A 25,574-nucleotide genomic window follows, 5' to 3' on the forward strand; every position below is an offset into this window, starting at 1 on the left:
GTACTTCAAGCAGAAAAAGATGATTACACTTCATATTGAATAATTAATCTAAGAACAACTGCTAAATGTGATTTAGTCCCAACACTCTCACACACAGGCTGCATCCACATGTGGTGTTGACATTTGGTTCCCTGGGGACAACTAGCAGTGGCGCACCTTGTTCTGCTGGTACTTGTCCCCCGGGAATGTAAGTTACCCTGGGGGCACTAGGGGAAGCTTGGGCCAGCACTTGGCTGACCCAGGGGCCTTATCTGGGGTCCTGGGGGCCTTCCGGGGCTGCAGCAGTGGCGATTCTGCCATGCTGAGCCTGGCTGGCAGCTGCAGTGTGGCTCTGGGTGGCCTGGCTCCGCTTTTGTGTGGTCCACTCTGCCCATGCGTGTGCTCTTCTGTGTTTTTTCTCCGCATGTTTTTTTGACCCCTGGATATTCATGGCTGCGCTCATCTGGACGCAGCCAGAAAGTTTTGCCTATGTTTCTACATTAGAACAATGCATAAAACTAAGAAAATGAATGTTAATGGAGTATGTGCATAAGTAGTTAACACATCTATATCTAGTTAAAAGGTTTAAGGAAATGGACTAGAGACAGCTCTCATTTCTGAAATACCTTAAGATATATTTCTTCAGTACTCTAATAGCCTGTCTAAACAGTAAAATGTACTGTGTTGAGGAAATGTATTATAGATATCTGATTGATATTATGAACAAGCAATATACTAAACTTTTCTACTTAATATTTTGTTTTCTATTTTTATCTCATTCTTCATGTGAATGTTTCTATGATAAGGTCTTTTGAGACCAGACTTTAAGGTTTCAATGGTACCTTACAAACTCTTGGCTCTACATAAGTAAGATGAAGCAGGTTATCTGCCTAGACCCTGGAGATCCAACAACTTTTTTGGATCACCTTAAAGCCAAAAACCACAACCTAGTTTCCTCCTGTGAGTTGATCTTCCCATAGAGAATCTCCATAGGGCACTGTGATGTACCATATGTTAGAACTGGATGTAGAATAAAACATAGCTCACCAGAAGCACTAAATGCCACACAGATTAGGGAACCAGACTAGCAGGTGGTGAAAAAAAAGATGAATTGAGGGTTTATCGTGTTCAGGCCAATGTTTTCCTCTGACTTTCTATAACTTCTACAATCCCTTTGTTAACGCTTACTTTAGTCAAGGTGTACCTAGCAAGAGGATCCTTCTGCCCTTCTGAGAACTTAAAAAGAAGAAAAAAGGGGCCTACCTCAATTTCTTGGTATGAGCTGTTGATCATAGCAATCAACATGTTGAGCAGAACTACAACCATTGTTACGTTGTATATGCCATATAAAACGTAGCCAATATTCTCAATGAATTTATGATCATATTTAAGGACGACTGAAGTCACTTCAGACAAACCAAATATTGACCAAAACAAAGTCTTGAAACTTTCTTCAACTCTGAAAGAAAAAACCGAGAGCAATGTTACTAATTATATAAATAAACAGGCATTTCTTATGACAAACAGAGTAAGTGTTAATCTCAAAAAAATTCTGTTTGGGATTCAGACCTACAGGGGATACAAAAAATTTAAGAAATAAAATTTCTGTTGCCAATAATACAACAGTCTTTAAAGTGTCTCTCACTATTTATACAGGTAACATTCCTATTGATGTCAGTGGAAACTTTATTTATGTATGGAACAGAGGATTGAGCTCTTAGGTCCTTATGCTCTGAGGTTCTATAATGCCTGAACTCTCATCAAGTTCAAATGTCTTTAATTATTATTCTAGGCTTGGCACTTCATAATCTTATTGTTTTGTTAAGCATAACTTCATACTTACGTTGTAAAAGCAGGGTTTACTTTAGCTCCAAGATAGTAGGAGTACAGTATAAACATCCCAATCATAAATGCAAGAAATACCATAATGAAAAGGACCATAAACTTGAAAATGTCCTTTACAGTCCTTCCAAGTGAAATCTGCAAGGGCCCAAAACTCTCATTTGCAGGCAGGATATATGCAATCCGAGAGAAACTCAGCACGACAGCTATGGCATAAAGGCCTTCAGATATTATCTGTGGATCAGATGGGAGCCATTTGTCTCTGGCTGGAAGACATGAAATGAGGGGTAAATAATGAAGTTTTTCATTTATCACCAAGTTTTAAATAACACACCCAACACCTGGGACTTTCCATGCTCATATCTATATCTAGTAAAGACAAATGTTTGCAGAAATTAATAGCTGCTACTGTGTTACTATTAGTATTTAAGTCATAAATAAATCATTTGAATTATATCCTTTTCCTTGGAGGAGAATTTATGGTGTAAAATAGACATAATAATCTTTTCAATAGGGTGTGCTGAGAGTTAGGCATGAACATTAATGAGGATGTACCCTACCATAGGATGATTTTTAAAATATTACTACACATAGCATTATTGCTATTATATAATAATGAAAAACAGTAATACCATTTGAACTTTTCTGTATCTCTTAAAATTTTCCCAAATAAAACAAAAATCATTAGTATTTATTTTTAAATATCCTCTAATTTGTATTTCTATTTTTTATCATTTAACTTGCATAGGTATCACTTGGGCCTTCACAGCTGTTAATTATCATTGCTCAGTCCCCACTGTAATTGGACACTATATTCCAACCTGTTTTTATTTCATAATAACCAAGGAGCTCCAGTTTAATAAGATATAGGCACACTTTATCTGTTCTATAAAACAAGATAGTACCTTACAACCCATATAAAATATTCATTAAGGAAAAATACTTCCATTAGGATTAGAATGGAAATTAAATTATTAAAATAATGATTATGCCCCCATTGAAGTCAGTGAGATTTATTGCTACTAATCTCAATGAGAGTAAGGTTGTGACATCTATATACAGTGTGGGCTGAAATAATATGTTATATGAAATGTCATCCACTGCAAAATTTCATCTTATTACCTAATACATTGATACTTACACTTAGTAAGAATTAAACAAGGTTAAAATGAGTTTAATAAAAATAAGTTTATGCATACGGGTATGCATATGTGTATGTATACATGCATATTCAGCTTGATTCTATAACAGTTAACAAGCCCTTTAGCTATTTTAACATACAGGAGTTTCTGAAGTGCATTGAAATCATTGTCAGTAGCACATGTGGGCTACCTTCTTGTGGAATCCACTAAAAAAGTAATTCCACTATAATCAAAGTTAGAATTTCTACACTGAAATAATAAACCTGGGACCAGAATTTCACTATAACCAACAACCAACGGACAGAGGACCACATATCCCAGTGTAATTTACACCAGCTTGTAAAGTAGTATAAATTACACCAGGATCAGGAACTGACAAGTGTGCTTCTTCCCTGGGATACCTGACCCAGCTTTTACAGCTTCTTGCCACTAGGTGGAAGTGATTAGGTTAATGGCAACAGTATGTGATTTAGATATGCCAGTTTAAATTTGGTACATGTTTTAAGCAGGTATCAAATGTGGCAGGATTAGCCTAAAATCACCATTTTTAAAGTGCATATAGGCCGGCACATGTGGATACACACCCTTAATGTGCCTTAAAAATGGCAATTTTAGGCTAATCCCACTAAAAAGGGCCACATGTAGACAAGCCCCCTTTTACCAGCACGAGGGACTGGAAACCAGTCTATACCCATAACAGAACAGAAGTCTGGCACACAAGGACTGGTTTAAAAATGGTGGAACCTGGTCTAAGATTTGTCCCCCTTGCCACCAAAGGGCAAATGTGCATTCTGTTCACTGCTGATCTACGCTACGCTGCTTACAGAAAATTGTGTGACTTAGATCAATTCTGTCTCAGGCTTTCTGAATATCTGACCCTAGCCATACGATTCTATCCCTGATTTTTTCAGTTATTTTGTTTAGGAGTTGCATTACCTATACTTTGGGGTTTTTAAAAAAAAAACTAGTGTATTAAACTTATATAAACATTGTCTAGTCATATCACAAGCTTGGACTGACCAAGTTCTACTAAAAAGCCTAAAATGTTTTAGTTTAAGGTAACTAATTTAACAAAAATTATAATAAACGTATATTTTCACAATGTTTTGGTTGTCCTCTGTAAATTTAATGACACTATTAAGCAAAATTAACAAAATAGAGTGTTGGGTGCGGGGGAAACTAAACTTCACACTTACTATGAACTGCACTTGACAAATTTTTGTAATAGCCAGAACATGACAACTACGGGTCAGACCAGCTCTGGTATAAGCAGATGAAACAACATTGAATGTATCGTTGTGTGCAGTTAAAACTGGGCTGTATCTGGTTCTGATTTGTTTAGTATTAGTGTAGCAGGGCACTAAGGTGCCTGCTACTGACAAACAGTAATATGGGCTCAGCTGCCAGTCACCAGGGCAGCACAGGTGTGGGTTGCCGAGACAACCAGTTTGGTCAGCTGACCGGAAGGGGGCAGGGCCTGGCCTATATAAACAAGCCAGGCTGAGGCCAGGTCCTCTCTAGCAGTTGAGGAAGGTGGAGCTCTGTTGGAGCAAGTGGGGGCAAGCAGAGCAGAGAAGCCTGATGGTCTGAGCCTTCTGTTTGATGATACTGGGTGGAGGAAACCCTGATAGGGATATGAATGAAGGTTAGCTAGTTGGCTTGGAATTTATGCTGGAACACAGGAGTGTGAGTTTTCTGTTTTTGTAGTTGTGTAAGACCGGAGGACCGGGTGAGGCTGTAGGGGTTGGAGGAGGCCTCATAGGAGCTCCCCAGTAGCGTGGGGGTTCCTGGTGCCAGTGGGCGCAGGTGGGAAGCCCCAGTGGGGTGTAAGACCCAAGAAAAGGGTCTGCGGGCCAGGCATAGCTACGGCCACCTGAGCCTCGATTGTGGGAAGCCCCAGTGGGGCGCAGGACCTGAGAAGGGGGTCTGGGGAGCCAGGTACGGCTATGGCCACCTAAGCCTCGATTGAGGGGATCGCAAGGCAAGGCCCCAGTGCAGGCAGGGTATCGCGAGGCAAGGCCCCAGTGCAGGCGAGAGCACGGGAGACTGTAGAGCCCACGTGTAGCTCTAGAGGTTAGAGTGTACTGTGTCACTGAAGGCAGGGCACGGACTGGGATATCTCAAGGCCCTGTGCCAAAGAGGGTAGAAAGGCAGCCTCCCTTTAACAATATTACCATCAAAGACATGGTGGGCGAGATAGCAAGGGTGCATTGAACCTGATTTGGCACAGTAGGTAGGGGGCGCTAGGGGAGTTCATGGCACCCCTAGGTCATGTCCTGTCACAATTAGTATGTCAGTAAATGATTTTATTAAATTAAGCATGATAATAAATGTAATTAAGAAGTATAAAAACAAACACCCAAGATTGGAAACCTTTAGGTAAGTGTTATGAAATCCAAGAGCTGTAAGAACTGCTTCATGGCATTTGAACTCACCATAAGTAAAATATTCTATTTCTGGTGGAAGTGTGACCACAGAGAGATCACTCTCCTCAATGTAACTGTCCACATATTGCTGTGCTTTTGTGGCCTGCAAAAAAGCTAGAAGCCTGGCTGTGAAAGCAGCAATGAAAATGGACAACATCCCAAAATCCAAAACATTCCATAACTGTAATATATATTCCCTGGGTCCTTCTAGCCAGAGCTCTTTGCATTCTGACCACATCATACCTGCAAACAGAAGGGGGAAAAAAACATATAGGTACTATAGCCAGTTCTGTTCCATTGAGAATTTTCCCCACCCACATAATCAGGGCCTCCAAGAAGGCTAGAAGCTCTCACTAATAATGCTACAGAGTTGCTGTCCATTTCACAGGGCTATCCTAATTCCAATAGGACTGCAATTTTCAATACTTGAATTGATTCACAAATATCTGTAGGGTCAAAGTGCAGTTAGCATGCACTGGCACTGTGATACTATAATATACCTAATGCTAAATAGGAGGAAATGCTAAATAAGTAGCAATGTGCTAATGAAGTATAATTAAGTATAACTTATTTTAGCACAGCGAACATCATGGCCTGATCTGAGGATGCATTTGCTGCAAAAGAAGAGTTTTAAAACATGGAACCAGAACCAAAGCAGCACCCTTCTCTGATTTCACTTACCCATTTATTCTTACTTAAATCTCCACAGTCAAAGGGATTAATTACTAGGGAAGGCCCAACCAGTAGCACAAGGGTAAAGCAACCATAGTGGCTGCCTGCAGTGTGACTTGGTGGGGAAGGAGAGGAGGGAGGGGAAGGCAGAGTGGGGTGGGGCAGCGTGGAAAATACAGCTACCCTAGTCATCACCAGTGGCAGAGCAGTAGCCAGTAGTTCCTGCTGCCCTGTGTGTCATGGCTTCCCAGGTCACCTGATTAAACTTCTAAGACCAACCTACAACACAAAATTCATGGGCAACCAAAAGCAAATGGCACAGTTAAAAACACAGGTTCTTTATTTAATAATCTTCTTTAATATTGTCTTGCATTTTTTAATGACTGTCATATAAGCATTTATACTGCACCCATTCAAAAGCCAAGAGCCAGAGCCAGCCATCCCTACTTGTTCTGTGTGCTATTGCCTGGATCAGTCATATCCGGATGGTTCAGATCCTTGTAAGCTCATAGCAGGTTGCTGCATTAAAGATAAGCTGCTGGCTCTACTTCAAAGGGCACTGTTGTAATCACCTGAAGCCCACTTGTGCTCCCAGGAAGCTAACTGGAGAATCTGTGCCATTTGAAATTAAAGCTGCAGTAAATATCCGGAGCAATTTAGTAATCCTGAGTTCAGTAGCAACAGTACTCTGCTGCAGTAATATATACTCCCATCTAGTATCCATATCCTCATATTCACAGGGGGCGCCTCTACAGGAGATGCTTAACTTCACATCAGCATAGTTTACTGTGAAGTAAGCATGTGCATCTACATGTGCACATGCTTACTTCGCAGTAAACCACCTTAATACTGAGTAAATTTGCTACCTGCAAATTCAAGTAGCAAATTTACTCAGCATTAGTAACGGTGCTATAGTGCTTGTGTAGCTGCCTGATCAGGAGCAAAATCTTCTCCCTGTCAGCCATCCACCAGGAGGTAGGAGATAGCTCCCTGCCCCCAGGAGCTGCCTCTTGCTGGGGCGGACTCTGCCACAGGAGCCCAAGTGGAAACTATGTCCGTGTAGCAGGGCACTAGGGTGCCTGCTACTGATAATAGGAAATGGATTCAGCTGCCATTTATTAGGGTGGCAGGTGGCAGTTGACATGGGAACTAATTGGATCACCTGACCGCCGGGGGCGAGGCTTGGCCTTCATAAGGAAGGGAAGGCTGAGGCTAGAGGCAATTCCCTTCAGATAGCCGCAGGAGCAGGAGCTAATGGTTGCAGTCTGACCACTCTGACTGGCTGCAATGATGCAGGGGTAGAGAGAACTCTGATGGAGGTATGAGAGAGAGCCAGCACAGAGCAGAGTTGGTATTATAAGCTCGGGGTCTTATAATGTGTTATAGCTGGCCGGCTTATAGTTTTGTTGAGTTCCGATTATCACACCGGAGGACCAGGCGAGGCTGTAGGGGTGGAGGAGGCCTCAGCAGGAGCTCCCCAGTAAAGTGGGGGAGTTTCTAGCACCATGGAGGGTGCCGCATTGTGGGGTTGTCCTGACCCCATCCCATTGGGGCAACTTTGGGAGAGTCCAGTAGAGGCGGAAGCCCAGTAGGGCATGGGCCCAGGAAGGTGGGTCTAAGCAGTGGGGGGGTCCCGACCCCAGCCCAGCGTAGACATTACCAGGACAGGCCCCAATTGGAAATCCCAATTGGGAAGAGCCCCAGTAGGGCGTAGGCTCGAGTCAGGCATAGACAGGCCCCAGTGCGGGCGGGGAGCGCAAGGGGCGCGACCACAGGCCCCAGCGGGGGCATAGAAGGCCCCAGTGTGGGCGAGTGAGTGCAAGGAGCGTGAGCAAGGGCCCCAGCGGGGGCATAGAAAGCCCCAGGGCGGGGCGGCGGAGTGCAAGAGGCGCAACCACAGGCCGGAATGCGGGCATAGAGACCGCGGGGCGCAGGCCGGTACGTGAGTGCCGCGGAACATAAGGGAGGCAGGCCCGAGTGGGGCACTGCCTGTGAGAAGCAAAGCCCCAAGAAGAGAATAAGCCCATTGGGAAGTCTGGGCTGGGTGAGAAAGGGTGCAGTCAGAGAGACCCCCAGGAGGGGGTGTGTATATTAAGTAGGCCCCGAGAGAGGACCAGCACAGGGACTAGAACCAAAGTCCCGGTATAGTAAGACCGGCCCCATGCCAAGAAGGGCAGGAAGGCAGCCTCCCTAATTGAACCAAAAAGATTGAATACGTGGTGGGCAAGACAGGATGCGTTAAGGACCCAGACTTGGCACGGTAGGCAAGGGCACTAGGGGAGGTCACGGCACCCCTAGGTTGGTCCTGCCACAGTCCCCCTGCCCCAAGATTGCAATCAAGGAGCAGGGGGCTGGGAGACCCTTCTCTCCCAGCCTGAACTTCACAGTCATGGGGTTTGGGGTGGGAGACCCTTATCTCCCAGCCCCAGCCCCAGCCCTGTGACCACAAGTCTCAGGCTAAAAGATAAAGGTCTACCAGCCCAAACCCTGCAGTTGCGGGGCTCAGGCTGGGAGATAAGCATCTCTCAGCAGTGGCCCCATGATTGCTGGGAGCTCTGGGCTGGTGGGGGCTACGGAGCTTGTGCAGAGCTGGCAGGGAGGAACAAGCTTCCTAACCCCTGCCCTGCATTCCCAGGTGGGGACAACGTCTCCCTGCCCCAGGAGCAGGGAGCTTCCAGTCACCACTCCACACTCATGAACACAGAGCTGGGGCTGACAGCTTGTTCCCAGCCCCTGGTCTACAGTTGTGGAGCTGGGGCTGAGAACAGCCTGGGAGCTTGTTCCCAGCCCCTGTTCCATGATGACAGAGCAGGACTAGGAGCTCCCTTCATGGAGACATGGAGTTCCCCTGATTGGGACAATTCCCAGCAAGCCCCAGGCTGCATGGGAAAACATGTACAGCCCGGGGATGGCTGGGAACTGTCCTGGTTAGGGGCAGGTCCTGGCCCTGTGCCCCAATCAAGTGATCATGGCACAGGGCTTGGAAAGAGCTTCAGGGGTGGCGTAAGTCCTAGCAAGCTAGCTGCTAGCTGCCCCACTGGCAGATTGAGGTAGGGGGCTGGGACCTGCCCTTCCATTGCAGGTCCTTCCAAGCCCTGCCCTGATCAGGAAGCCAGGGCCAGGAGCTCCCTGCTGCTGCAGTAGCAGGACATTATCCCTGCCCCAGCAGCAGACAGCCCCCAGGCCCAGGCAACAGCTCTCCTGAACCGGTGCTCCCTGCCAACCCCGGGATAGCACCCAGGAGGAACATGGAGATTCCCTTGGTGGCAGCACAGGCCCGCTGCAGGGAACTGGGAGCAAGTTTTCTCTCTAATCTCTGCATGTGTAGACACCTACCTAAAACCCTTTACTCTGCAGTAGTTTACTGCACAGTAAATCAGGTCTGAAGTAAATGGACATGTAAATGCACCTGGGGGGTAAGGAATCTAACCCTATGAAAGATTCCCAGTGACCCATACTTACAGGCTAGCCAAATCATAGTTATTCTTCCTAGGTAGAATACTTTGGGGACATGCCAAAAGAGACAAAGGCATGGGAATCCTCAGATCATTCTCATAAAACCAAAAAACCCAATGAAAACAAAATTATGCTCAAGTCAGGAGTCATTATGGGCTACAAAAGGATACAGGAAAAAATGCCTTTATTTAGCTATAATATTTCCTCTTAATCCCCACTGCATTCAAAGTAGAGATAATTACAGTGGTACATGGTCAGTTTATACTTTTCCATGTTATGGTACTTCATGGTCTGATTCTGTCATTAGAGCTAGTGTGAATGTTCTGACCACATAAAATGACTGCATCATCATTCAGTACTTCCTTTTCAAAGTAGTAAATGATGGTGCAGTAAAAGCCTGTACTGCACCATGCATGCGGCACATGGTTATTTTTAGCTGCTATGGAGCACATTGCTATGGCAGCATAGATGCAGCATTGCAGTTTTTGCCCATGGATGCTATGTTCCCATACTGCATTGCTATGGTGACGTAGCAACATGTGTAGATGTGCTCATTTAGTAGAAGGGTAATGCTAAATAAGTAGTAATGTGCTAATATGCATGAACACTGACTTCTGACCTTCTGGCATATTGCCTTCTTGATGTTACTTAAAATAACTATGTTGCATTAAGACAGTACACTGTGTCATTCTTTCTAGCAAACTGGGACTAGATGACCTACTGAGGTCCCTTTCAGCCCTACTTTTCTATGCCTCTATCACAAATGTCAAAGTTTCAAAATATTGCAGCACGATGACTGTGAATCCCTGGTTTGTTTGTTTGTTTTTGTTTTGTTTTTTATTACATATGGAAAGATGCTCTCTAACTTCTAATGAAGACAGTTGGCCATTTTGTTCTTGCAAGTACATATTTAAAAAAAAAAAAAAAAAGGCCCTTTTCAAGTGACCATAAAATAACATGCAGATGAAACCTTTTTAGCTTTCTTACTGGAAAACTAGAATGCTTAAAACAAGCTTCTCAGCTGCTCCTGGGCTCTAATTTATAGTAGCCTAGGCATGAATAGCCATAGACTACTCTCAGCCTAGAATAGTCAGAGTGCAGGACAGTCCAGGTACTCACATGACCTGCTGCCTCTAACATGCTTCTTCTACCCTGGCAAGCCCTTACCTCAGAAACTGCAAGAGGAGATGGTATAGATCTGTTTCTGCCACCCCTAAGCTAGGGTTTTCCTGTGGGAACCACTAGAGCAACATATGGGAGATGCAGTGAGAAATCAGAATCTTTTAGAATTTCCATAGATAAAAAAAAAATGTAATTGAAATGAAAAGGTAGTATACCTACCAAGTACCCATACCATGATCAGCATCTCTGTCCAGGTGAACTGAGTAGTCTTGACCCTAAAGATCTGTTTAGGGTAATCAGTAACAGTGACATTTGGTAGCGTTGTTATGCCTTCAAATCTGTCTGAGGCATTGAACACCAACAGGCCCAGGAAAATAATGAAGGATGCAGCATGTGCCACGAATTTCATAAATGGACTTCGGAGAACTTTTCCAAGCTGCAAAGGCAATACAAAACTAAACTCTCAGTTATGAAAGATACCAGATTTCCCTTGCATCATACACTTTAGAAATACAAAGAAGTACCTATAGTGAAAGATGGGCTGAAATTAAAATACTTGCTACTTGCTTAGAAATACCCTTCCAAGTATATTGAACAGCCATGGTCTGCCATTCCTGACAACAGGCTCCCTCTTGGGGATGATGTCCTACTGGTCAGTTTCTGTTGCTTCACTATCCTTGGAAGACAATATCAGCACAGGAATATTTTTGGGGAGGTATATCCATACTATGGCAACATTCACTGCTGTTTAGAAAGGGCCTGAATAGGTGTCCGCAGAAGTCCGTGGAGGGTCAGATCAGCCCCAGAAAAAAGTGGGTATCAAAAGGACACCTTTTCTACCAATGAGGAATTACTCAAAGTTTTCAAGGCACTATTAGTTTGCCTTTGATTTTAATGCATATCCTGTTCAGCAAATCAAAGCCAATTAATATCAGGCTTTAGGCAAAATAACCGTCTCCTCCATTGCTGATGTATACAGAGCATGAAATATCTCCCAAACCAAGAATCTGTAAATGTTTTATTAAAACTAATTAGGAATATTGCACTACAACAGGGTAAGAAAAAAAATTACGAAATGTTAACATGTTTAAACAAATTCAAATGGATTAATGCAGAGCTCTGTCCATTAGAGAATAGTGTTGCCAGATCCTGCTGCATTTGGAGTGAGTGGCTGAGCATAGCAGGAATGGCAGAGGCAGTTCTTCTGAAGAAGGTGGAGAAAAGCTGCAGGCCTTCAAGAATGCTAAGGGAAAATATAACGAAGCTGCAATTGTTATTCCCCATAACAAAAGAAAAACAAGGAGTGTCCCTAGCCCTGGCAGTGGCAATAGCTTATGTCTATTGAAGATTCTACTGCCAATTTCCAAGAAGGGTACCTACTGCCAGTGTCTGCCATGTCTTCCCAACTTGTGCAATCAGTGAGACCAAGCAGTAGGATTTTCTGATGAGGGGCATTTCATGTTCCCTTTCACTTCTTGCTGGACACTCGCACAATCTGCTTCTAAGATTCTGGGCAACTGTGGACTTGAATATGTCATTTGTGTTGAACAAGTTGAAGACAGTGTAGAACTACACTTGCTGGCCTGAGAGATGTCCAGGAGAACTGTACCTTTCAGAATAGTCTCTTTACCACCCATTTTAGCATTGTTGAGCATTACATAAACTGAGCAGTCTGTGAGACCCACTATGTGTGACTGTAATACTTTCTTGTTCCTGCATGAAATACTGGAAAGTTAGAAGCGTTCAAAGCGCCTTGCCCCACTGCTGCACCTTTTCTCAAAAGTACAGAGATGGTCTGGAGCCCTGAGTACAGCAATGGAGCAATATTATATTGTACTAAATGATCAGCTGTATTAATAACATAACACATACGATAATATTATGAATATTGGGGGGAAGTGGTAAAACCCCATGTGCATGTTATGAGACACATTTTTCAAAAAGAATCCAGTAGGTCTATTGAATAAGGAGTTGAAAGTCATTTTATGTACTCCTGTCTGAAGCTGACCTTTAGGTTTTGATTTTTAAATTGTAATATTAAACCATTGATTTGTATGCACAATTCTTTTATTTGGCATAGAAAAATATCAGGTGTTTCTGGTGTTGGGAATTAATTTTCAAGGACAAATGTCACTTTTTTCCATATTAGACACGAACAAATAATAATGTGTTTGCATGATGTCAAGCTGCCAGGCAGCCGGGAGGAATACCTTTACTACAGCTGATCACAGAGGAATATCTGAGTAACAATTATTTCATTTCATAAAGATTGTTCTAAAAAACAAACAAGCAAAAAAAAACTAGAGAAAGAAAACAGCCTATTCTCTACAAGCTTGTATGAGGTGTGCAAAATTTTACCCTCTTTTGAAGATGAGCTGAAAAACAAAAAAACATAATTTGGGTGAAACGTGGATTTCTGTGCCAGATATCATCTCTGCATAAGTTTGCAGAGAGGGGGACAGGAAGAGATTCAGTAACGAAATTACAATTTAAAAATTACTTTTTAAAAGTATTTGCTCTTTGTGGAGGCCTTTTATCTTCCTATATATATCTTATTGAAGAAATCCACCATTTGATAACCTTTCACATCCTACAGGCTTTCAATGATACTTCTGCATTTTTGCTGTGACATCATCAGTAAACCTAGAAGCACAGGAAGTTCTCACACGGGGAACCAATTACTATATGTTGAGTTAAAATGACATTCTTTTCTGACTGCACCTCCACACCTTGGTTAAAAAGCTGTGTTTAATTTGATTTTTGTTTTGCAATTCACCTTTGTAAGCAATCTGACCTAACAATGCAGCAAAACCAAGTGCTAGAGTAAGGATTCAATCCTGCATCACTCAGGCCAGTGGAGGTTTTATTACTGAATTGCATGGGAGGAGGATCAAATCCCCACATGCCACCTGAGAGAATATGATGCTATACACTTGGAGAGATGCTCCTTAGTCCTTAGTTCCAGTACACAACTACATAGCATGGATCATGACGAGAATAGGATCTTTAGATATTAAAACAAAACAAACAGAAACTATAGCTTGAGAGACCCAGAGTGTCTTTACACATATTCTAGGGCTGGGGTGAGGGGAGGGGGAGCTCCAAGAGCCACTCGAATTTAAGTGCCTGCGGTGCCTGGTATATTCAGCATCCCACTTTCAAAATGGCAGTGGGGATGGTTTAATTAAAGCTCATTCAATGAGCTTTAGTTAAAGCGCCCCTGCTACCAGTTTGAAGTGCGGGGACACTGAATACATGAGATGTGGAAGCTGCTGGAGTGCGTTAATTAGCACGCTCCAGCAGACTGAATTAATTGAGTCTACTTCAACATGCTATAATTAAAATGTGTCAGAGCAGCGCCCCTGCACATCTACAGGCACCCCCATTGTCTATCTTTATTCTTAAACATGCTTTACTTGCCTACTGATCAAGTGGTGATCAGGTGCTGGAAGGAATAAGACTTCATACTAGTCTTTGATCAGTGTGTTTCCCACCTTACAAAGTAAAGTACATCTAATAACAAAATTAGGAGCAGGACCAGAGCTATCTAAAAATCTGATTAATCAGTTAAAATTCAGGTAATACAAGGGTGCAATATTATACTTTGGATGACAGTGACTGGAAAGGGATACATGAAACAGCATAAAGTGTTTTAATATGGAATTTATAAAAATCTGTACCCTGCTACATGGTGCAATCCAATAACCAATGGCAAGAAGCGGCAGGCCCAAAGCAACAACCAGCACAACTAGACACTTGATAGCTATGGTCTGTTCCCGTAATCCTGAGAGATTTTCATACCAGATAGTCAACAGCTGTTGCTGACAGTTTGGATGGGCCACAAACTATGAGTGAAAAGAAAGAAAATCAAGGTTCAGTATATTTTACAGTAAGAGTTATACACACATTGCATTCATGATTAGCAAACATAAAATACTTTGTATAAAGACCTCAAGAAACATGCTGCCTTTTTTCCTTTCTTATAACTTTATTTATTTAAAAACCAAGACATAAAAAAGACAGAGATTAGAAATAATAGTTGAAGTAAAGAGCCAAATACTGCCTCTGGATGCAGTAAATGTGGGGCACTACCAAGTTTAGTTCTACACTTCACTGGCTAGATCCTATCAGAGCTGAGCCCCCTCTCATGACCTTGTGTAAACTGTTGCCCCTGAGATATCAAAACTGATCCAGTCTACCTCTAATTTGTCTATGGATCCCAGAACTTTCTGAACCTAGCTCACCTCCAACCCTGCATTTCACCTTTCTTACTCATACTCCATATGCTGCCCAGAAAGTCAACCACCTAAATTTCCTTATGAAAGCTTTAACCACCTCTTCCACCAATTCTCTTATCTTAAATAAGAAATGCAAGGGAACAAGGTTGCAATATAAGATTTGAAGGTCTCCTGCTGGACTGAAGAAACCATCAGGTATATTGAAGAAGAATGGTATTATTATATTTGAGTCAGGAAGACATACTACCTTTTCCAGCCTGGCTTTTTGGGAGACATTTCAGACAAAACTATTCTGATGTTTTACTGAAAATGAATAAAAACTGCCATTATATAATACAAAAAAAAATTGCTCAAGAGTGGTGAAAAACCACTCTCTTGGTTTATGATGCTTCTAGAAGTCAATTTTTGTATTTCATGCTTTATTACCCATTATTCTAACATCATAAAATATATATTACAAACTCTTTATATTCTTTCTCAATCCTTTCAGAAGTTCGTGACTTTAGTGCTATCTTAGATGAAAGATACTCTATGATGCTGTTTGATAGTCTTCCAAAAATTCTTTCTTTTATACTATTTTAAAACTATAAAGGTTCTTGATCATACAGATTGTCACTGTGCAGTCTTCTGCTATTCTTGGACTGCTTTTGAGTTTTAATGAGCTGTTAACATCATAACAACACTTTACAGAGGCTCAAATAAAATCTGAGAGGTGTATATTTTAACTAAAAATACAAACATTTGGTGTTTTTTTAGTTACAACAGAACTTTGATTTTAAATGAATCACTCATATGAGATGTTTCTTTTATCTTTGCTGAATAGTTTACATTATTATTAACATGTTCAAACCTGAGTACTTAAAGTTAGGCACTTCAAACTATAGTTAGGCATCTAAATAAGGTTATCCAGATTATTAGAGGTGCTGAAAATATGTACATTTATTGTAATTTTCAAAAATGCTCTAAATTGTTCTAACTCTCATCCCATTAAAATAATGGTGAAATTCTACTGAGAACAAATGAACTATTCTTGTTGTTAACATAAACCTCAGGATGCTTGTCAGAGACTGTCTTCAAGCAGGTTTCAATATCTTCTAGCTTCCATAACCTTTTTCTAGCCCTCAGAAAGTGAAACATCCTGTGGGATTTATTTCCTGTTAATGTGCTGGGATCTTTCATCTTTCAGCTGTGTTATAGTTAGCTGCAGCAAGCAGATACATGCATGTTGCTTTCATTAACTTTAATAAGAATCACCAAAACTCACAGAAAAGAGAATATTCCTCCAAAGGTAATTCTGCAACATTAAGGACAGTTTGGCCACCAGTGAACTACTGAGCCCAATTCTATTTTAATATCTACTACAAACAAACAGTGATACAAGAACAGAGACTGTAATTTAACTGAAGGATACTTTAATTTGTTTTATTAAGTTTTAAGCTTTACTCTAGTAAAATCAGTTGTGTTTTTGGTTTGATTTAAAGATAAATAGACTTATGTTTGAATCCTTCATTCTAGATTTCTTTTTCTTTCTTTATGATATATTATTATTACCATGTACAGTGACACATATCATGAGAGAGAAGTGTACAATAGTTGGTTGAGCGCAAGACCAGAAATATCATTATGACTCTAACAATGATTCCTTCTTTTGTAGTAGGCAATTCTGTCCCTCAGCCTAAGTGTCCCCTACTTGTAAAATGAAGATAATATAATTTATCATTCTTAGAAGAATGCTGTAAAGCTTAATTTAGTGTTTGCACTGCATTCTGAAGAAGAAGATACTGCAAAAGTGCAACATACGTTTACTGCTTAAATACTGCAAAGCAGTCAAACTGACAATACTTGTCACCAAATTAGAGTAAGAAATTACAGGAGTATTCACAAACAATGCTTACATTGTTGTGGTAACATTATATAGCATTCCTGTACCAACCCAGAAACAATTAGCCAGAATCTGAAACAGCTCATTGTTTTAGAATGTATGTTATAGTTTGAAGAGTTCCTCACGATAAATATATACAAAATAAACCCCGCATCTCTATTTTATGCTTTGCCTTTATTGAGATCAAATGGTACCATCCAATGTTGCCTGCCAACTCTTTCCAGAAAAGTTTTGTTTAGATGTCAAATCCCATTTTAAAATGCCTGTAGTAAGTAGAGTAGGATAGGCTGGCAATGAGGACAGGAAAATTCTAATCTCTTAGGCCGCTTGTACACATGATGGGGGTTTAATCCCCTAAATTGAAAAGGTGAGTTTTTAATTGCAACACTTAAAAACCCACCGTTTCAGTTTAGGAGCTTCGATGGCCATTATGGTGAGGGGCCCCATACTTTTTTTCTTCCCCTGTGGAGCCTGCCTGTCTCCCCCACAGCTGGGGAGTGAGTTGCCAGCAGTTTGAGCAGCCCCTGAGCTGTGGGAGGTCCTGGTCCTTCCCTCCATGGCAGCAGCACTCCCTGGGGGTGCCTGGGTGGGTTGCTAGCAGGTGGGTAGGCTGCTAGCTGCCCGGGAGTACTGCTACCATGAAGGGAAGGTCCGGGCCCCTGCAGCTTGCCCCTGAAGCTGTGGGAGAGACAGGCAGGCTCCACAGGAAAAGAAAAAAGGATCAGGCCCCTCACCACTTATTTTTCTTTCCCTCAGTGGAGCCTGTCTGCACAAACTGCTGCCAGGCTGTGCAGCCCCTGAGTTGCAGGGGCAGGGTGCCAGTCCTTCCTTCTGCAGTGGCAGTGCCCCCGGGGGAGGGTGCTGGCTGCACAGGTGCTGCCTCAGCTCGCAGGCAGCACCCGCCGGATCCAACTCTTCCCCGAGCCTGCGCAGGGACCAATGCCTGATGGGCTTCCAGTGCATAGGCTCAGGGAAGAGTTGGATCCAGCAGGTGCTGCCTGAGAGCTGGGGCAGCACCCTCAGAGCTAGCACCCTACCCAGGCAGTCCCAAGGGCTGCTGCTGCCATGGAGGGAAGGACTGACCCTGCAATCCTGCAGCTCACAGGCTGCATGGCCCAGAGGCAGCTTGTGCAGACAGGTTCTGCTAAGAAAAAAGTTTAAAAAGCAGTGAGGGGCCTGAACTGCAGGGGGGACCTTTTTGTTCCTGCAGAGCCTGCCCATCTCTACCACAACTGGGGAGCAAACTGGTAGCAGGGCCTGAGCTTTGGGGGAGGGGGAACCTGAACCTTCCCTCCCTGGCAGCGGCACCTACCAGGCCCACCAGAGCAGTGGGAGGCAGCACCCAGGCTGATCCAACTGTTACCTAAGCCAGAGGTGGGGCAGCACGCACCCATTAGCACCCTGTCTGGGTGGCCCCAGGGGGTGTTACTGCCGCAGAAGGAAAGACTGGGGCCCTCTGCAGCTCAGGGGCTGCTTGGCCCATCTGTAGCTCACCCCCCAGCTATGGGAGATGTGGGCAAGCTCTGTGGAAAAAAAAAAAAAAAGAAGTGCTTCTGCCTTCAACCTGACTCTCCTGTGGTGGGGGGGGGGGCAAGCTGTCAAAGGCTGCAACATTATAAATAGCGGACTAAACTACATGCAGATGTGGTTTAGTTTGCAAGGTAGCAAACTCATTTAAATTGTAAAAACCCCCACACGTGTACAGCGTGACAATTAAACCGCAAAAACAGCCAACATTCATCACGTGTACAACCACCCTTAGGGCGAATGATGTTGTCGCAGTGGCTCTAAAAAGAGAAGTGATCTTTACCTTTTAATCTACCATGCTTTAAAAATATATCTAAATATTTTGGAGTTTGACAAGTGCTGACTAAATCACTTATTAGTGATTTATTGTGGGTTTTGGCATTAGTGGAATGACAGGTAGATATTAAAAAAGCTTACAAATTTACTGTGAATTAGGACTTTTTTTAATGGACTTGACCTTTGAGAAAAGTGAGCACCACACTGAGTAAATTGCCAATCTGACTCTTTTAAAAATCATTATTTTATTTGTAATCTAGCTTGTTGTTGGCTTTTGGACTCATTTTCCTAGGGTCTTTCCTTTTGTTAGCAATAAGCCCTGTCCTTTGCTCAGGTAGTTCTATGGTTCATCAGCAAATGATGAGCAAATCAAGCAGCAAATTCAGTTGGGCAGTAGAGAGGCTGAAGTTGTTAGGCTACTTCTAGGTAAAATCTGGTTTATGAAAAGTCCTAAAAATATTCAGAGGAATGGGAAGAAACAGTTTTCCTCCTTGGAGATGCATCGCTAGGGTGCTGTAGCAGGGCACTAAGGTGCCTGCTACTTGGAGAGCCAGGATAACCACCCAGGTGTAGGTTGCTAGGGTAACCAGAGGGCGCTAATGACCCATACCTGCCTGGTCAGCTGACCAGAAGGGGCAGGGCCTGGCTCCTATCACAGGCTGGAGGCCAGAAAGGTGTTCCCTGCTGGCAGTCAAGGGGGAAGGAGCTCTGCCTGAGTGAGTACAGAGAAGAGGCTAGAATGCATGAGCAGCTTGATTGGTGAGAGATGGAGAGCCCTTGGGGTGGCTCAAATGTTGTTATAGCCAGGTGGCTTGAGCTTATGTTATAGCCTAGGGGCTTGTGTTTTGTTTGCTGTTATGCTGGTGGCTTGGGTGAGGCTATAAGGGAATGGAGGAGGCCTCACAGGGGACTCAGGGTAGAGTGAGGACCCCAGCCCTGGGGAGGGGAGGGGCCCATGATAGAGAAGCCCCAGGAGGGCCGTGATGGAGAGTGTACTTACCCCAAGTTCCCAGTAAGGTAGAGCGAGACAGGGCTGCAGAGAGCCTGAGTGTCAGAGGGTATAAGACCAAACAATGTCCAGTACATCTCCAAGGCTTAGGGCATGGTAAAGGGGTGGTTAGAGCCACACCTAGCCCATAAGCTGGGTGTGCACAGAAGCACCCATTACAGAAGCCAGACCAGTGTACAGGAGGAAAACTGTCCAGGGAGATGAAGAGGCAGCCTCTCTATTACATGCACTTTACATCAAAGATGTGGCGGGTGAGAATTGAGGGTACTTTGTAGACTAACTGGGCACAGTAAGGAAGCGCTGGGGGGGAGCACAGCAACCCTTGGGATGCCATCTTCTGATGCGGGCTATGGGCGCTGGTAATGAAGGGGCACTTCTACTTCTCATCCAGAGTCATGCAGCTGTCCACTGGGATTGTTCCAAATAACCTAAGAGCATTTTGATCCCACACTAAGACAAAAACCGCATGTGCTTTCTGTTCCATCTTGGACAGAAGGACAGAGAATTCCATCTTCTAACCATGCAGAAGGTATCAATGGAGGGGATGGCATTTCTGCTCTCACTTTTCCATTAATCTCTCCTCAGCTTTGTATTAAACATGCAATAGCTAGTTATTACAAAATACATGAACATTTTGCAGAAATGACTGCACACTCAGAACACAACTTTCTTGACCGTTTTAAGGGTGCAACATTGTGAAGAAACAATGTTTTGTTGACTGCAGGGACAAATACACTGCTACATCTACTTCCTTTCTTATTAAATTATCCTGATTTTGCAATTATTGAACATGATTATGTACATGGGTGACGCATAGGGGAGACATGGGGGGGGTGGGCGGGCATGTGCCCCCCTCTGAGATTCGCCAGGGAGTGAGGGTGCCAAGAGAAGTGCCAGCTGGTGGCTGCCCTGAGACTGGTGCCAGGCAGGGGTCCCAAGAGAAGCCCCAGCGGCACTTCCAGTTTTGCTGCTGGCGCTTCCAGGTTCAGCGATCAGCCACAGGGGGACCCCCAGCCTTGGGAAGCACCAATTGCCCATGATTATGTATGTGCCCTCTTGCCAGACCACCTGAGAATACTTAATTAAAAGAGAGGCTGTAGCCACAGTAAGATTTCTTTTCCCAGTTAAAATGGGAGGGAGGTTTGTCCTAAATTTTGAATGCTTTTTGTAGGGAGTGAAGTAGTAGTTCTCAAACTTTGTAGCTGTTCAACAGCTAGAAAGGCCTCTGAATTTAAGTAGGTAGGAAACCTACCTCAACTCTAGTTTAACCATACCATGGAATAAAACACAGTCAAGTGCAGCATGGTTTTGTGATGGCTCTGCTCAGAGTTAAATTATCACCTCTAAGAATAACCTTTTTGTGGAAAAACCTGCTTTGCTCAGCAGGAAAGTGAAGATGGTCTCATCAAAGTTTGATGTACAAGGAAATTTAATAATACCATAAGGACTTATAATACTTGGCATAGTAACAGGTCTACAGTCGGTAGATTTCACTGTCTCCTCTAAATTGATCAAATATTTTACTTTAATATGAAACGCATTCAAATTCATACTCTATTTACTGAATGCAAACATTGTATTGAAAACACTGGTTTTCAACTATTTGGAATCTGTTTTAAGATTGTTTTAGTGATTGCCCTTTGCATGAAACAATCTGAAATAATTTCTCAGTTGCCCTAGAAAGTTGTTTAACAATTTATTTTTTATGGCAGGATAGTTCAGCAGGTGTCCACTGATGGACAGTCACATACCATGGTGGAAGTTATAACGAAAGATGGAAGAATAGATGCAGGGACTGAGATTATGATGATTGTTAAAACTGGTTACAAAGGTGACCACGGTTATAGGAAGCTTTAGATAATAAACAGGCATAGTTATACTTTTCTCCAAACATCTGCTGGTAGGACATCAGCTTAACTATGGTCAGTTCTGGCCCAACAGGAACTTGGAGAAAGAACAATATAGCCCTATATGGAAAACAGTCTTACAATAATAATAAATGGAGAAACATTTACAATAAATGGGTTGTATTTACAGATCTCTAATCTTTCTATAAAAACATTTATATTGCATAATATTTTTTTTATTTAATAGCTTTTTTGTTATTGGTATCCACTAAAGATGTATTATAGTTTAAAGATATTGATAAACACATATGTATACACTAAGAACTAAATAACTGAATACTTGATGGTAAAACCCTTCTACATGTTCCCAAAACAGAACTTATGATGAGATGTTTAAACTGTAAAAACTCAGTAAGTCATGAAAAAATTCCTTACGAGTCTGTTTCATTAGCTATGACCCACTTGTTTGGTATTAATATAAAATTTTGAGTTTATGATAAAGAAAAAGTAACTGAAACCTTTTTTCTCTCTTTCAGAATATTGAAATAAATTCTGTCTTGGAAAAAAAAACTTGTGTAGGTAGCTATAGTTGTGACTAAATACAAAACCTTCTAAGCAAGTTATACAAGCTGTGTTACCATATACTTTTTATTTGGTTTGGTCCAATACTGTGAAATTGAACACAGAAATACATGGGTGACTGGTACCTCCCAAGCTTGGGGCGGGGCACCAGCAGGGCACAACCCGGGGTGTCCCCTAGCGGCCAGTTGCCAAGTGTGCAAAGCCAATTTTGGGGGGGAGAGGGGCGCTAGCACTCTGTGCTCCCCTTACCAGTCAGAGCACTCACTGTCAGGGTGGGCACCAGCGCTCCCGGGGAGGCATGCATCCCCCCCCCACTGGGCCCCCCTACATGTCACCTATGCAACAATGGTAAGTAAAATAATTAACAAGAGATCTTTTATTAATAACATTAAAAAGTCTAGTTGTAGCTACAGCTTTCTCTTGTTTGAAATGCAACCATGGGAACTGGCAAGGTGGTATCCACAAGTAAGGGGGCATGGTGGAGCACATGGCTCCCCTGAGAGTGTCCCCCAAAAGTGCTGGGGAGCCTGCTGACACACCCCAACAAGGCACCACTCAGGATGGAGCCAGGCATAGAGAGGATCCCCACCCACCCACCCGACTATGTGGCTGGGGACTGTGCTGTGCTTCTCTACCCAGCCCCACCTTCCCTGACAGTGCTCTGGAGTATCAGAGAGCACTCTAACAAATCAGAGCACTGCCTTGCCTCCCTCCCCCACACAGCTCCTCCCTTCCCTTCACTACTTGTAAAGACTATGCTCTGATCCCCCAGCCGAGGTGCTATTCCAGCTGCTGGGAGAAAGGTGAGCCTGGGGCTCATGCCATGAGTGGGAGATGCCTAGGGAGGGGTGGCCCAGGAAGGGGCAGGGGGTTAGTGGTGTCCTGTGCCTCCTCCCCCCTGCCCAGCCCTGAATTGGAAGGAGTGGATATGGGACTTCTGGCCCACCCTCAAATTGTGCCCCCCCCAGACTCGGGAGACACCAGTTGCTCATGGTAGTATCATATATATCATACACTTACGTTTGCTAGATGGAATCCTGGCCACACTGAAATCTATACTGATACTAATTCAATGAGCCAAGATTTTACTATCTGTGTTTTATGTAAATGTATGATCTTTCTGGGACAAGCAATTTTTGTCATTAAATATATGGAGGGAAATTCTCTGCTAGCTTAATTGAAGTGCTTTTACCACAGGTTATGCCATCTGAGATCTGGCCCACATAATTTATGTCTTAAACTGACAGTCAGTCATCTTATTATCAATACATGCAGAATATGATATAGAACTGTTTTTACACATGACATTGTAGGAACGTTTAAGCTACCAGAGTTACCTTTTTGACTTCATACTTAATGGCTAGTTTTACACGACTCAGTGAAGCTCGATGCCTCTGCACTTCAACCGGCTCAGAATTCAAGTCCCCATTTAATATGGCCTCTACCTCCTCAGAGTCACGGCAGAGATCAAGGACACCAACCACAAAATCTTTGCATTGCATAGACAGCTTGCGATAATCATTCTAAAAAGAAAAAGATTAAAGATAATGGCCCTTGGCTCATATGATGAATATACTTCACAGTCACCAGTAAGAAAAAATGCACACTTATAAAGCACATTTCTTTTAATTTCAAGAACTTTACAAATATTATGTTTATAGGAATTGATTCTCTCTCTATTTAAAAGGCAAATACCTCTGCCTTTGAACATGGCAATTGTTTAACAGTTTGAATATGACATCATAATACCATACAATAGTTTAGCAGAACAAGTCAACAGGAGTCCTGTGTCCAAATGGAATTTCTTGGGAAATGTTAAGTGATCAAAATACAGTTACCTACCCTGAGATCTACAACCCTGAAATTATTAACCTTACCTTAAAAGTGCCTATGTATTCCAGGTGCCAGATGTAGAGATTTCATCAGGTACTTTCAGCAGGAGTTCCCCTCTAACTAGAAGTCTAATTTCTCTTCTGCCCTCATTGCTAAAGGTGCTGATCACTCTTAGTCCCATGCTCATATCTTTTATTTCATCCTGTATTTCCTCTCCTGTTCCTATAATTTCTTAAGCCTTTGTGAGAAATTCCAAGGTTGACCTAATTTGTAATAATGTACAAATGAGCATTCTACAGATCTGTTCTCCTTCCTGTTTTCTCTTCTCTCTTCCTCAACATTATGAAGATAATGGAAGGTCTTGAAAGTCCTGTATGTCTCAGATACAAACTAGTCCCTTCATAAAACTAGCTATAGTCTCAATCCCTTTTCCTTCTTTGTTCTTGTTCCACCACTCTTACCCTCTCTTGTCAATAATTGTTCTTTGTTACTGTCCACAAGTCTCTACAACTGTCACTATTTTCCTCTTCTGAAAAGAATCAACCCTTAATTCAGAGTCTCCCTTCAAAGTCATATACATATTAAGAATACTGACGTCTGGAGGAATTTGAAATGTAAGTTCAAACTGATTCTTGCTAACACACATTAAGCGATTTGTTAAGATGGAGTCAAAACTATTCAAACCTATCCTTTAACCCAGGACTGTCCAACTGGGGGTCCATAGACTTGTTGTAGCCCACCAGGGGTTAAATTGTGGCCCCAGGGGTCCAGTCCAGGCACCACTCCCTCACCAGCTGCAACTGGGCTCTGGGCTCCCCCTCCCTCCATCAGCTGCTTCATCTTGCAAGGGGATGGGGTATGTGGCAGTCCAGGGAGCTGAGGGTGAGCTGGGACATGGGGTACAGTAGGATGAGGAGTTCATTGGTCACCCCACCATTGCACCATGCACCACACGGGTCTGCAGTGTAGCAGGTGGTGGGCTGTGTGTATATACTGAAGCAGAGGATGGAAGGCAGGGGGCGTGGGCATGTGATGCACTGGGGTGGGGCATCCATGGGGCATGCAGTTCATGGGTTGTGCAGCTCCCAGCTGTTTGTAAGTTGTACACCCATTAGGGGTGCACTGATAGAGATTGTGGGAGCCAACAGCCAATTTTAAGGAGGTATATTGTCCGATACGATCCAATTTCTGATACAGCTGCATGCAGCTGGTAAATCTGTTGTGGTGGAAGGGGAGGGAGGAAGGGGTGTGGGGAGGACAGATCAATGCCCACCGTGGTGAGGGAGGGGACGGGGCAGGCACTGCCCAGCCGAGGCAGGGCAGGGTGCAGAACAGAGCTGCAGCTTGTGGGGGGGCTGCTCCCACCGCTGCTTGCACCCTGGAGGGCAGAGGGGGGTGGTATGTGCCCCCAGATCTGTATAGGGCAGGGCAGGAGGGCTGCAGCTGTAGGCTGAACTCAGGGTTGCACTGGGCTCTTCTTGGCGGGGGCTACAGAGAAGGTTGCAACCATTCCAAATTTTGCCATAGCTCTGCTCCCAGTGCCAACACTGCCCTCCTGGCACAGCCCCAGCTATTCCTGGCACATGGGTAGAGGCAGGGTGTTGAGCTGGGGCTGTGCCTATGACTGATGGGCACTGGTGTAGGGAGCGGGGCTATGGCGAAATCTGGGGTGGCTGCAGCCCCTCCATAGCCCATTTCCTGAGCCCAGCTCCCACTGAGAAGAGCCCGGCACAACCCCGTC

General features: G+C 43.5%; 1 protein-coding gene across 2 annotated transcripts in view; it reads right to left on the reverse strand.

The window, feature by feature from the left end:
• TRPC3 (transient receptor potential cation channel subfamily C member 3) overlaps positions 1-25,574 on the reverse strand; it is a 77,504-nt gene that overhangs the window by 16,720 nt on the left and 35,210 nt on the right. For both annotated transcript variants that reach the window (XM_090036586.1, XM_090036585.1), the window contains exons 3-8: positions 23,338-23,523; positions 14,320-14,484; positions 10,859-11,075; positions 5,399-5,632; positions 1,823-2,087; positions 1,243-1,438 (exon numbers count right to left, since the gene is read on the reverse strand). In XM_090036586.1, the coding sequence (XP_089892712.1) occupies positions 1,243-1,438; positions 1,823-2,087; positions 5,399-5,632; positions 10,859-11,075; positions 14,320-14,484; positions 23,338-23,523 (1,263 nt within the window). The remainder of the gene's footprint in view (positions 1-1,242; positions 1,439-1,822; positions 2,088-5,398; positions 5,633-10,858; positions 11,076-14,319; positions 14,485-23,337; positions 23,524-25,574) is intronic.

The sequence above is a fragment of the Crocodylus siamensis genome, chromosome 2 (assembly GCF_052110815.1).
Source record: "Crocodylus siamensis isolate JL-2025a chromosome 2, ASM5211081v1, whole genome shotgun sequence".
Taxonomy (NCBI): domain Eukaryota; kingdom Metazoa; phylum Chordata; order Crocodylia; family Crocodylidae; genus Crocodylus; species Crocodylus siamensis.